This window comes from Diplotaxodon limnothrissa, linkage group LG11, assembly GCF_057381915.1.
Source record: "Diplotaxodon limnothrissa isolate DT_005_m linkage group LG11, D_limnothrissa_male_GT1.1, whole genome shotgun sequence".
Taxonomy (NCBI): Eukaryota; Metazoa; Chordata; class Actinopteri; order Cichliformes; family Cichlidae; genus Diplotaxodon; species Diplotaxodon limnothrissa.
The window spans coordinates 30,523,239-30,536,879 of record NC_140606.1 but is presented as its reverse complement, the minus strand read 5'-3'; the positions used below and the strand labels follow the sequence as shown (position 1 = coordinate 30,536,879).

General features: G+C 42.4%; 1 protein-coding gene across 5 annotated transcripts in view; it reads right to left on the bottom strand.

The window, feature by feature from the left end:
- The window catches only part of kif13a (kinesin family member 13A), a 39,631-nt gene that overhangs the window by 14,121 nt on the left and 11,869 nt on the right, over positions 1–13,641 (bottom strand). For all 5 annotated transcript variants that reach the window (XM_085366598.1, XM_085366602.1, XM_085366600.1 and 2 more), the window contains exons 4-25: positions 11,995–12,055; positions 10,961–11,053; positions 10,248–10,428; positions 8,048–8,135; positions 7,398–7,532; positions 7,169–7,281; positions 6,973–7,084; positions 6,668–6,880; positions 6,449–6,559; positions 6,223–6,357; positions 3,954–4,084; positions 3,597–3,683; positions 3,337–3,512; positions 2,602–2,821; positions 2,117–2,279; positions 1,841–1,984; positions 1,602–1,751; positions 1,079–1,243; positions 775–948; positions 496–647; positions 284–416; positions 24–170 (exon numbers count right to left, since the gene is read on the bottom strand). In XM_085366598.1, coding sequence (XP_085222724.1) covers positions 24–170; positions 284–416; positions 496–647; positions 775–948; positions 1,079–1,243; positions 1,602–1,751; positions 1,841–1,984; positions 2,117–2,279; positions 2,602–2,821; positions 3,337–3,512; positions 3,597–3,683; positions 3,954–4,084; positions 6,223–6,357; positions 6,449–6,559; positions 6,668–6,880; positions 6,973–7,084; positions 7,169–7,281; positions 7,398–7,532; positions 8,048–8,135; positions 10,248–10,428; positions 10,961–11,053; positions 11,995–12,055 — 3,084 coding nt within the window. The remainder of the gene's footprint in view (positions 1–23; positions 171–283; positions 417–495; positions 648–774; positions 949–1,078; positions 1,244–1,601; positions 1,752–1,840; positions 1,985–2,116; positions 2,280–2,601; positions 2,822–3,336; positions 3,513–3,596; positions 3,684–3,953; positions 4,085–6,222; positions 6,358–6,448; positions 6,560–6,667; positions 6,881–6,972; positions 7,085–7,168; positions 7,282–7,397; positions 7,533–8,047; positions 8,136–10,247; positions 10,429–10,960; positions 11,054–11,994; positions 12,056–13,641) is intronic.

The following is a 13,641-nucleotide window of genomic DNA, read 5'->3' as shown; positions in this document are numbered from 1 at the left end:
GCAAACATGTGCATTTTGCAGACCTGGTAGCTGTCGAGCGGTCTCTGTAGTTTGGTGGAGCGAGCCGACACACACCCAATAGAGACAGACAGAACAGCCTCCACCAGCAAGGGCAGAGTGCCTGAGTTCTGGACCGGTTTCACGGACATCTGCAGTCTCCTGGAGTGACCCTGTTTGAAAGAAATCATAATCACATAATTAATTTTTATCCTCTTAAATGTGTGTTTAGTCTAAAGCAGCCAGCCCGACCTGAAGGAAACCTCCTTCATAGTTTTTCTCTGACCTGTCGGAGTTGGAAGACTCCTCCTGTGCTGATGTCTTTCCCAGGTTGCAGCTCCACAGATGCATACTCTCCCTGCTCATTAAGCTCTTGGATGGCGATCCACAGCTCGATCCGGCGAGACACGTCGCTCCACCTTGAACATGTAACAGCTGGGATTAGAATCAATTTTATAGAAGTGCAAAAATGTCAGTGCAACATGTGATGCATCCGACCTGTCCCGGAGCGTCTGGGTCTTGGCTTCCAGTGCATCCAACTCCCAGAGAGAACGACCATTCCCAGCACAGCGATGACCCCACACTTCTATGGCCAGCGCTCCATCTGATATAAACTCTAAAAACTCATCTGTCACGTGCACAACGTAGTCCTGGGAAAAGAGTTTGGGGTAGAGAAGATGAAAGTTACTAACAAAAGTTGCAAGAATGTAAAATGTCTCCGAAACAAGGCATTAAAAAAAACCTCGAATGAAACAACAAGCAGCTCATTTTTCCAACCTTGCAGTGATCAAACTGGACCGTGAACTGAGCATCTGGGCTTCGAGGGGATGGTCTATCTGGGCTGACCATGGGAGGAGCCACAGTGGGCTCACCATGCTCCCAGAACATGTACTGACAGAAGACAAAGTTGGACAGGTTGAGCGGCAGTCCTGTGGCATCCCTGATCCGCACCTACAGCAGCGAAGACAGGATGAAGATTGAAGACTTTGATGTTTTTTTAGAACTGAAATCTCGCCGTGCACCGCCTGCACAGATCCGTTTTGAAATCTTTGGTTAAAATCCACTGATGGTTCACTCGTACCCTGCAGGTGAGCCTTTTGGCCATGTGGACGATCTCTCCGTTGGTGTCCATGACCTCGTAGCAACTATTTTCACTGGAGTTCTCCGAAGAGTCGTCCCCACTACACAGGCGCTCTGGTACAGCTCCACTCACTCGCATCAGCTCAACGTGCAGCCTGCCTGCTACCTGTACATACAAGCAGAAGGAGTGGGACAAAACCTAAACCGTTTGAGAACTAATCCATGTATCCAGAGAAAATTGGCCATTTTTTATTCATTTTAACCAGTATGCTGATTTTTGTTGGTCTATATCTTTTCATATGGACATAAAAGTACTGTGAATTATGAAAAGCTTTTAAATATATAAGAACTAAAAGAATAAGACTAATTGTACTAACAGCCCACATGAGAAGTGTGTGATCTAGTACCATATCTTCATTTTATTAAGCATTAACTAGTAAAATAATAAAATCAGGGCTTCAAAAGGGGAATTCACGAACACAATGACTGACGTCACAGACAGCAAGTCTACAGTGTGCCCTTACCTCTCCCTGCTGGCTGATGATGGGGACAGCGTACTGCAGCTTGACATCATGGAAAAGGCACTCGAGAAAAATGTTGGCCACCCCAATCAGGTTGTGGTTCTCTTGCGCCTCGTAGAAAGGATCACAGTGCTTACTGCTTGCTTTGTTATACTATACAAAGGAAAACAAAAGAACATACTTTTAATTACTTTCCCGCTTCCTTACTCATTTTTTCCTGTCTCTGGTCCTTTGTTACTCACCGTTTCCTCTGTGCCCTCTTTCCAGTCTCTGTAGTGGTCTCTCATGTCTACAAGTTTGTTCTCCAGCTTTTCAATGGTCCAAACCTGGGTCCCCTTCCCTTTCCTCCGCACCTGAATGGCTGGCTCGCTCACGATAGCGCCACGCTACATTAAAGTGTCACATTTTAGATCAGATTACAAGATATTCACATCCTCCCTAACCCTAAGCTTAACCGACCAAAACACTGAAATAACCGAATGAAGTGTAATCGTTTCAAAAAGGTTCAGCAGTCTGACCTTACGGTTGGCGCTGAGGTTGGCTGCAGGAATCTGAAGGGTGACCTGATAATCGGTGAGTTTGTTCATCTCCTCTGCCAAAAAGTTGGCTTCTCGCACCAAAGTGTTGGCTTTGACAACCTGCTCTCTGAGTCGGGAAAGGCTCTGGCGAAAAAGCTCATCCCTGTCACAAAGAAACAAATACACAGAGACGCATTTTATAGAGTTTGATCTTCTCGTGTCCTGAGTGAGTAAAAGAATCATTAATTCCTTCCACTCAGATTTGACTTCTTTTGGCATTTTTATGGTAGAGAAAATTGTGCACTATAGTTTGTATTTGTGTGGGCAACAAGTATGTAAAAGTAGAAAAAAATATACATCTAAATTATTATATACTAGTTTCATCTGTGGCTACGTATTTATAATTTTGATGTCAACATCTTAAGTAGCATGCCTATATATTTTATATGTATGAGGCATCATATGTGTGTGCGAGCTACACTAACCGCTCCTCCGTCCACAGTCGCAGCTTGCCGTGCGGTGCGTGCGTTGAGAACGTGAGGCGGTCGCTGCTGCTGCGGTGATGCTGTGAGGTTTTCTCTGGAGACAGCTGTTGCCGCAGCGACTCCAGCTCTCTTTCGTACATCATCCTTTGCTCCTCCAGGGCCGTACGCTTCTCCTCCAGATACTGCTTCTCCAACACCTGGACCACATTCTGCATGGGGTCTACATACAATTAAAAACAATTAATTGTATGTATTGCAATTAAAAACTTATTAAAAACATGCACTCACTGTCTGTTGTTAGCTACACCGCTCTGTTTCAGCTGCTTGTTAACATAAATATCCAATCAATCAATCACACGGCAGCAGCTCAGTGCATTTAGGCATGTAGCCATGATCAAGACAAAGAACAACTGCAATGTGAAGTTACTCAACAGAAATGCAAATATTAGTTATTATCAGTGTCATCACAGATTAAACTACTGTTCTACTCATGAACACTCACTGAATTAATATTCATGAGCTGCTAGAAACTGTTTTTCTTCTGAGAATAACTTCATTATTTGTGGCATTACACATGGATACTGTAAGTCAAATAGAGAAATACTTTTTTTCCCTTTATTCAGAGGATTAAACCCAGTAATACAGGAATGGTATTTTAAAAGGATGTTAGGATACAGTCAGAGTTTCTGGAATGAGCTGGCAGTTCATAAAATATGTACATGGTCCCAATCATACCATTGTTTCCAAGAGTCTTCATTATGACCTCCATCTGGGCAAACTCATAAGTGTAGTCTTGCTCAGAAGAGGCCTCGCTGGCTGTCTCGATGTCTGCCTCGACAAAGCTCTCTCTGGGAGATGCTCTCTCCAGCTCCTTCAAACGGTCCCGCCGCTTTCGTTTAGGCAGATTGATCCTGGAAAGCAGCGCAAATATCCAGTCAGTGACTTCATAGCTGTTCACACGCTTGAATGTGGCAACAAAAACAAAGGACTCATACCTGAAGAAGTGATTATTTCCCCATAAGATACGGTCTCCATGCCACAAGTGTACTAATGAATCAATCATAGTTCCATTCACACAGGTCCTGCAGAGAACATACATTTATATTTTATTGTTGAAGAATTGTATTGTAACCTTCAGGTTTTCAAGGGGAAGAAGCAGGCTAATCGAGTAGGAACAATGGTTTTTTAGGGGGAGGGAGACATGCATCTGATATCAAAGTGAGGGGCTCAGATCATGAGATTCCTGTGCAGTGAGGTCATGTGAAACTCTGAGGTCCAGTCATCCAAGAGCGCAGATCACAGACAGAAACACAGACACTTAGTATGTTGGAATAAGTTGCACGACAGCTCACCTGGCATTCCCTACTGGCATCAGGGTGACATCACCATCTGGGCACACCTCCAGGACGCAGTGCTCTGGCTGTATCCCGATCCCAAAGAGCTGGATGTCCTGAGATGTGTCTGCACCCACACGCGTGTGCTCCTACACACAGGTGCAGGAAAGATTAGGGAAACTACATTGGCAGATCAGGATGTAATTACATCTCACCCTTCTTATCCAAATGTTCTGGCCATAACCACAAAAGGCTGCTACCTTTTATCTACTGAACTTATTTGAACTAAAGTAGTGAAAAAAACAATAAACACAAGAATACGAATTTGGGAAAATGACAACTAGACATAAAGAAAAAAATCAGGCCTAAGCAAAAAAACATGTGTGCCGAGGGGGCGTTGTAAAACAAACATCCTAGCTTCTAAAGGATGTCGTACCCTGCAGCGAACGAACCTATTTCACATTACCATAGTCATTCCACACTGATATGCCAGGCTGGCCTGCAGGAACTAGACAAAGGCCTGTTGTTCTGTAAGCTGTGCAGATTGCTGTCTCACATGCCTCAGCGCTCACACATCCAACTAGACGGCTGGCTGTTCCACTTCAAAGTCCAGACCTGCTCTTACTGAACTTCTCTCACGACAACATGTGTGCTTCAGTGTGTGTTTCAGGGCCTCTGTCAGTGCTAAATATTACTGCTGTGGTATGTGGCGCATGAAGAGACTCACTGTGAGTGCTTAAATAGTAAACTGCAGTATTAGCGAGTGACTGAATAAGTGACTAACTGGGTCTTTGTGGCAACTAATGAAGAGTACAAGGGGATCTTTTTGGCTTGTTTTCCACCATATAGGCGTTCTGGTCTTTTGCAGTCACTATGAGCAAAACGCTACAGTGATTATAATAAACATCATAGGAACATCTTGCTCTATAATTCTGAAAGTTAATTCACAGAGAATTAATAAAGGACAAGTGATTAGGTTTCACTATAGGACATAAGATGACATGAAAACACAGTAACCAGCTGTGTCCCCAGCTCTGGTCTGGGAGCATTTCATCAATGCTAACCATGATATTAGCCACATTAGCTCATTAGCTATCAAAATGCTAACACTGACATCACAAATAAAAGAACCAGTCCATTTACCAACTGTATACTTAAGTCTCACTTTAACATTAGGCACTCGATTTTCTAAACCCCCCAAAAAAATCATACAAATATATGTCTGTAAAACTTTATTTTTTTTATTAAAAATGTCCTCTTGGAACTTTAGAAATTTAAATCAGTTTAAATTTAATATTTAAAATCACTGGGATAATCACAGAAATGCAATATGGCAATGCAGTGTGAATAATCTCTATCTTTTTTTCTAAGAGACTCTTAAACTTAAGTAACAGGGCAGATCCAGGCTATGTGTTTAAACTAATTAGACTCACTGTTAAAAACAAGCTGTATGCTATATTTGCATTAAGCAAAGAAATTGTTGAGTAGTATATAATCCAGTGTGATAATATCAACAGATACTTTGGGTCTTGGTCCTCTAGCATCATATTGTAAACCTGCTGTAAAGAACCTCGGTGCTTTCATTGATTCCTTTCTGAAATTAGATTTGCAGATTAAATCTGTGCCCTTTTAGCTTTTAGTTTCTTTTTTTAAACAACCTTGGCAAGGATATCCATGCTTTTATCACGCCCAGACTGGATTCCTGCAGTTTGTTTTTTATGTCAGCTTTTGCAAGGCACTATTATCATGAATGCAGTTGGTCTAAAATGCAGCTGCTCGACCCCTGACTGGTAGACAGACACATGAATGCATTTCATCTATCTTAGCATTGATTAGGATTCATTTTTAAATTTTGTTCACTTATAAGTGCTTGCATCAGCATATCTCTAAGTAACTATTCGTCATGTTACAATTTTACATGCTCAGTGCAAGACCAGGTGACTCGACTGGTGACTTAACTCTAAACACCAAACTAGCTCTTACAGCTAACTGATCTTTTGCAGTTGCCTAACTCTCAGACTTAAACTTAAAAACTTATCTTGTCTTATGAACCTTTTTACTTTAGGTCTAATTTACGACTGTGTGTTTCTGTAAACACTAGAGAATGATTTTAATTATGTTAATTACATTCCTTATTGTTTTTAAATTACTGCCTCCTAATTGTTTTATTGATTTCTGTGCATCACCTCGGATAGTGCCTGTTGTGCTTAAATTTGCTTTATTAAAAAAAACGGCTTGACTGAGGAGCTGAGCTTGGAAAAAAATGACATTGCAAAAACAGCATTACCTTCAGGTAGTAGACCAGCAGCTCATTTAGGGCAGGATCAGCATTCAGATTGACCAGGAAACACTTGTCTTCACCCACTTTAATCCCAGACGTTTCCAAGGAGATGCCCATGCTTTCCAACTGCTTCTGACGCTCCTGAGAACATGGATAATAACAATGTAGCTGTTCATATAAACACACTAAATTAGAGTTGAGGTTTCACAGTTTTCATGAGTAAGGAGTTTACAGTGGCAATCTCCTCTGTCTTTCTTAGCTTCTCCTCCCAGGTGACTGTCATCTCTTGGATGAGTTTCTCAGACTCCTGCAGTTTCTCCTTCAGCTCAGGAGCCTTCATGGACTGATGGGAATAAAAAAAATGTAAAAAAAGGAGAATAAGTCAGAGTCAGTTGTCGGGCATAATTTATTCCTAATTGAACAGCATCTGTGGTTCAACCTCTCTTCTCACCTCGGCCTGAGAGAGCTGAACTTTCAGCTTCTCCACCTCTTCCCTGAGCTCTCTGATGATCCGAGCGTTGGGGTCTTCATTCACAACGGCATGGTTGACGATTCTCTTGGCCCTGTCGGCGTAACGTAGAGTGGACAAAGTCTCCTCATAATTATCAGCAGCTGGACTCACCGTTGCTATCATGGCGGTCTTGCTGTTTCCGCCAAGGTTGTCCTGAGTTTAAAAAAAAAAATCACAAGAAGCTGTTAAAATAGACTTTCATGACAAGTTACAAAAGAACAACCCAAACAGAACGTGGGTCAAACCTTCAGTAGCCAGGTGAGCACTGAGTCTCTGTAAGGCACAAACTTGGCCTTCCCCTTTCCTGCAGACTGATCAGCCAAAGCAGAAATCACACACCCTAATGTGGTGAGAGACCTAAAAACCAAACAAAGATACATTTAACCTGATAAATGATTGGACTTTATATACAGCTCATATACAAAATAAAAATGTTCTCACTTGTTTATATTGCTTCCTTCTTTGAGTCTCTCCCCAGCAGCTCCAGTCTTCGACACACGTTCACTTCCTGCCAGGTCAACCAGACTCATTTTGCTCACTTTCTCCCCTGAATTCTGTTGACAGTCACAGTGTGCCCAGACAAATATATTTAATTAATAAACAAATGTTTGTCCTTGTGAAAAAAATGATTGTAAATGTGTGTGAAATAAGAAAAAACAAAAAGACTTACTCCAGACTGTAGATCATAGAGCGTTTGCGTGACAATGATACTGAAGACGGCGTGTGATCGGCTGCTCTCCTCATTCATGTTGGTGGCTGCAACTGTGCGAGATTTGTTCCCCTCTGACATCAACACCTCAATGTCCTAAAAAAAACAAAAAAGAGGAAGGACAGCAGAACTATTTAAAGTGTTTTTCTTGCTCAGGCTTTGAGCACATTTCGGTGGCTAAATCTTTAAAATGATAGTTGTGATAGATGTGCACATCTGGCTGTATGCCACTTCATTTAATTGGGTCACAACTGAGAGAGGGCCAAAGCTGTGGGAAATCCATTGGACTAATATCAGGCAGAGCAGAGCGCAGAGGAGCAGGGCGGAGGTGTTTAAACGTAATTATGGAAGGGCCTGCCAAGGCTTGGCATACGCACTACACAAAACCCCATGACTACATCCCACATCAGGAATATGTGTCACTGGAGTCTCTGCGCTTGGGAAGGTTTTACACAGCGAGGTTATTCCAAATGTAAATCAGTGGTTTGGCGACTGAAGATACAAAGTAATTTCTTCTGGATGTTATAAATCATGTTTATGTGGCTCTGATAGAGGGTGGATATCGCCTCATTTCTGGTCGCGGCATGATGACAGACGGGTGAAAGACTCACCTCAAAGCTGGTCACAGCCAGCTGAGACAGACCGTCCACATACGGACCAAAGACTTTGTGTTCCCGAACTTTCAGGGACTGTCGGCTCCTTCAAAAAATAGAGAAGGCAACACAATGAGTAAAAGAGAACAAAGAAGCACTCTGAAGAAACTTAAAATCTTTTATTAAATACATACAAGCTGTAGTATGGAACTGTAACATATACATGAACATTTATAAGAATCAAAGCTTTTTCAAAGGGAATAATACGTCATTTTGATTAAGCTTATCAGCACCAAATAGATTTCCTGTGATTCACAATGCAGCAGTGCTTTAAATCTGGTGTTTGTGGTAACATTCCCACATTGGCACACCAGTAGAGATGGGTTCACAACAGGTTGAGAGCAAGGCCAAACAAAAATACACACAGGTGTGGATTTTTCTTGTTTAAGGCATACACCATGGGGAATCATCAGCAGTGTAAACTCACTGGACACTTTATTAAGAACTTGCTTGCTGGACCCCCTCTTATCTATGCTTAATGGCATAGATTCAACAATCTACCTATGATTCAACTTCAGGGATGTTCAGCCCACATTGACTTTAAAATGCGGGATTTGAATCTCCCGTTCCACCGCATCCCAAAGGTGCTCTACTGAATTGAGATCTGGTGACTATGGAGGTTATATGAGTAAAGTGAAGTCATGTTCACAAAACCAGTTTGAGATGATCTGAATTCTGTGTGGTCTTTTGCGTTTGTGGGCCATCTGCTTCAAGGTTTGACGTGCTGTGTGTTCAGAGATGCTCTTCTTTTGTGGCAGGCACCTTACTGTAAATTGCGCTACATTTAACACCAAAAAGCATGCCCTATGTTGCACCCAGTGTGTGTGTGATAGTTGCTAGGATGGTTTATTTATCTGGAAAGAGAAGGGGAGATGTTATCAGAACAAGTGCATAATTGGCAGGGGTGGAGAGCTTAAAGATAGGAGCTAAAACTTTGTTTCTATCCTGTTGTTCTTTACTCTGAGGACTACTCTGAGTGTTTAGAGCTGAGCCCCACATACTCCTGCTGCACAATAATACTGGTATTTTAGCGAAACACAGCTGAACTGAAATTCACAGCGCGTCACATGGAAGATCCCAACAGGAGACAGATACAAGGATAGGTCTTGTTTTCCTTTTTACAGTGAGCAGAGTGGGCTCCAGTGTTTCAGGCTTTTTAGCTATATTTCTACACAAAGACCAGTACACAATGAAAACATCTCTGCATGTCTGTTTTTAGCAGTGAGAACATGCAAGGCAAACTCTGTAGTCACTACTGCATAACATTTGTCCATTAACATGAGCGTAACAATATCTTAGGATTAAGGCTAGTCAAATTAGTATGTGCAATATTCACTTTCTTCTTCAGACACACAACCAAATCACGTCCACCCTTGACTCCTGTATAGCTCCGCACCTTTGATGGAGATGGCAACCGGTTTAATCACATTTATTATTGTAAACAGATTGCTTGGAAGATTTCAGCTTTGTCTTAGTGCCATTTTCTCACCATCTTGATACATCAGACTTGGTTTGAAGATGTCTGTCTGTCAGTGGTCTAACCCACCCCTGCTTTATACAGTACTACAGCTAACGTTTATTCCTATAACTGACAGAGTAAATTAGGATGCAAGATCAAGAGCATCTGGAGGTTACTATATACGTGACAGGAAGCTGCATCTTTTGACATCTGCAACTCACAGAGCGCTGCACTGTAGTCTGTTTCTGGCGCTCGGCTCGCAGCAGCTCTGACCGCTCTCTCGCTCACGGCTTTACTACCAGATCTCCCCGAAACATCCCCATTCACAGCTCACCCTTCTTAGCAGTCTGTCTGCCAACCCACATCACACCACAGAGGCGAAGAAAGCAGCACTGTCAGAGGACGACACTGGCTGCTGTTCTGCAGGAAATAACTGGGTTGAGCTTCCTACTCACATCATTCTATCGCCATCCCCCCATCCTGGGTACTAGACACAACAGAGCTATAAAAAGAGACACAAACCAGAAGACAATGCGAGCTAACGGACAGATCACTCTCTGCTTGAGCTGGAGAGACTGAAGAGAACGAGAAAACAACTCCATAGTTTGTGAAAACAGCTGCGTCTTGTCGCCCCCAGGTCCGAAAGCTGCTTCGGTGAGCTGGAACATGTGTATTTTTAAAAGCAAACATCAAACTCACCCTTTGGGATCCAGAAGGTCACGGACTTTCTCATTGTAGATCTCCATGTAGGAAACTTCCACCTTAAAAGAATGGCCTTCGTTTGCCTCCCTGTGGACCCTCTCAAACAACGAGCAGCAGAGTCGAGGAATTAAGCCTGGCTGCTCTCCATTGCCCATCATGGAAAAGGACTTGCCTGAGCCTGGATGCACAACAGAGTCACACATAAGTTGCCAACTTCAGAAAGCGAGTTAGTTAAGTGTAGTTAAGTGTAGTCTCTGCTATGGCCACAAGTACATCTGGAGAATAATTGCCATCATCATCGTGTTGCAAAAAACGAACATGTAAAGGCCACATTTGTGCTTGCACATTTGCATATACTGGGTGTACAATGGATTTCCTTTAGCATGTTAGCATGCTAACATTTGCTTATTAGCACTAAAAATTAAAGGTGATGGGAGCACGTTAAAAGTGAAACTTCTTAATTCATTTCAAATCACTTCACATCATTATTTACGATTTGTGATCTAAGTTAAACTAAGACTGTCCAGAAGTGTCGTCATCACTCATGTGCTGCTTGCAGGATGTTGCTTCAACCAGATGATTATATCGGATTTGTTTTCTTTCTTTCTTCTAACTGATGAGCGTGCAGGTGTGTCCCTCTAAGACAGGAAGCAGGAAAAAATAGCTAATGTGCTTTCAGGGCGAGGGAGGAAATGAAGTCATTCAGTTACCTGTTTGTCCGTAAGCAAATATGCAGGCGTTATATCCCTGGAATGCATTTTCAAGTATCCCCTCTCCAAGGCACTTGAACACCACCTCTTGACCTTTCAGAGAAAGACACGGTCACCATGGAGATTATGGTAAACAGAGGAATAATTGTGTCACACAGGGTCAGAGGCCACGTCCTTTTAAGGATCCAGCCTCTGAGTTAATACACAGTTATACTGTATAAGCACTATGATCACACATACTGTTTGGCTGTCTTAGTACTAAAAAAAAACTCTATAAATGGAGTGACAAGGGGCACAAAGGGCCACGAAACAGTGAATAAGATTCATGAAAGGTGGCAGATTCCTGTCTGGTCATGTGGAAAATGCAGAGCTGTGTAGAGAAAACTCTTGTGCTGCTCACTGTCATGCCCCTGCTCAATGGCCCAGCTGTTTAATGAGCTAAATAAAGCCTTGGCTCGGGCCCTTGAGGCAGCCCTTAACTGAACAGATTGCCTTGTCGGTTCAGCACAAAGGAGATGTAAGCTTAACATTTCCATCGGCTAAACAAGAGTTATTTGACAAACACAAAGTATCCTCAATTATTATGTAAATCCGCCTCACACTGGCAGTAATAATCTCTTTTATGAAGATGTTACAGAAACTGCAGCTGAGGAGAAAGAAGAAAGCGACTTTACCGGGTTAGCCGGTGCACGGCAGTGTAACAGTGGTGGATAAATACATAAACACAATGATAAATGTGTGTGAACAACTGTGATGCCACTATAGCAGACATACGAGTCCAGACAATACAAACACAACTGCCTTGTTGATTTTAATTCATTCACTCAAAATGCTAATTTTCATATACACCTGTACTATACTCTGATTTGCATGATGCAAAAACAGCCTGCCATCATGCAGCGAGCTTCTTTGCCCTTGCAATGGTAACATAAAGCTCTGCAGCAGGTCTTTGCGTGGCACATAATTTGAGCTCTCTGGTTGAGTAAAGGATTGTTTTTCTGTTTTTTTTCCTAGCCTTCACATTTGTGACTCACCGGCATATTTGGGAACGTTGGACTCATCCATGGACCAGAAACAGTGGTCAAATGCGAACACCTGCAGAGGCGACAGCACAGGGAGTGTAAACACACACTTGCCCAAGCATGTATAGTACAACATAAGCCAGTCTCTCTTAGTGGTGGTCGTCTTCTAAGGTTCACAGGATTGATGTGCAGTACCATGTAAATCAGCAGGACTGAGCTTGTCTGAGTGAGTAAGAGGAATCCTAACTGAGCATTGTTCGAAGTAATGTTAGTTAAGACCGCATCATGTCTGTCTGTACAAATTCACTCTCAGCTGTTTTGTCATAGTGGCTGGAGTTAAACGAATTCATAAATCAGGGTCAGCGCTCCCCAGAAGAAATTCCAGCACTCAGTGACCCTCATCTCCAAGGAGACAGAGGCATAGCTGTTCCACTTGGTGCGGGCTGGGTCTTAGCCCTCTAAGTCCCACAACACAGACTTCTGCAGCAGCATGCCCTTCTATCACCCAGGCACCTGCAAGTGCTCTGGATACATAACACACAGAGAGGATACTCTTTCTGGGGAAAGAGCATTAGTCAACAGCCCCTCACAGACAGAACAGCTCCTCTTACAATGTATCTGTTTATGCACTTGACTCCATATTTATCTGCTGTATCGTTCTTAAATGTATCCTTTAAGCAACTGCAATGCAAGTCACCCATTACATATTTTTGTTTGCTGTTGCAACACCTCATTTGCCTAATTTCTAGAAATGCATTACCTGTGCCAGCGCTCAATCCAGAACCATTCCCACACATTTCCAACAAAAAAACAACCCCCCCAAAAAAGACTGCAGTTGTCATGGCACCATGTACTCACTGGACCCAAGAGTTGGAAAGACTGAAATCAGCGAATATAGGAGGGGCTACTGCAGGAACTTCACTGATGTTTGGGAGATGCAGCCCACAGATATTGTATTGCCAAAGGAAATTACCCTGAGATTTGTGATAATGTAATGCTAAATAATATCATAACATTTTCTCCATCGATGGAAAAGAGGTTATTTGTGTTGATTCAAGAAAGAAGCACTAGGACAAAAAGTGTGGCCTGAACTCGGTAATGGGAGCTTTATATATGCTTCTCCCTCCATTTGCCTTAAACCTTTAAAATCAGATTAACATTTCAGTCTTGATCTGATTTTTGAAGTTTTTAGGCAGATTTTTGGTTGCTTAAGCAGTCATCTAGCTTGTATTTAGGATAAAAAGCTTAAAATTATAATCATTATATTCAGGATTTTAAAAATGCATTGCAGATTTTTTCGGATTATCGTTCATATGTTTTTTTCCACATCTGTATTATTGCAGCCTATCTTGGTCAGGACCAAAAAGTCCACATATTTTGTTCGCTTGTGTTTTTCTGATGTTAGAAGAGTAGCTGCCGTCCTGTCAATGGTACAATTCCTGGCTTTAGTGCTCTGCCAAAACACTTTTCTCTACACAAATACCCCATAATAATTGACCTTTAATCATAATAAGGGCCACTGGCCAGGGAAGCAGTGGTTGCACAGTCAGCATGGGAAGCACTGAGATCACTGAATGCTTTGAAAGCAAGACCTCCTCTTGTGACTTCAGACAAGTGAGTGGGTGCCATTCAAAGGAACAAAAGTGCCATCATTCTCAA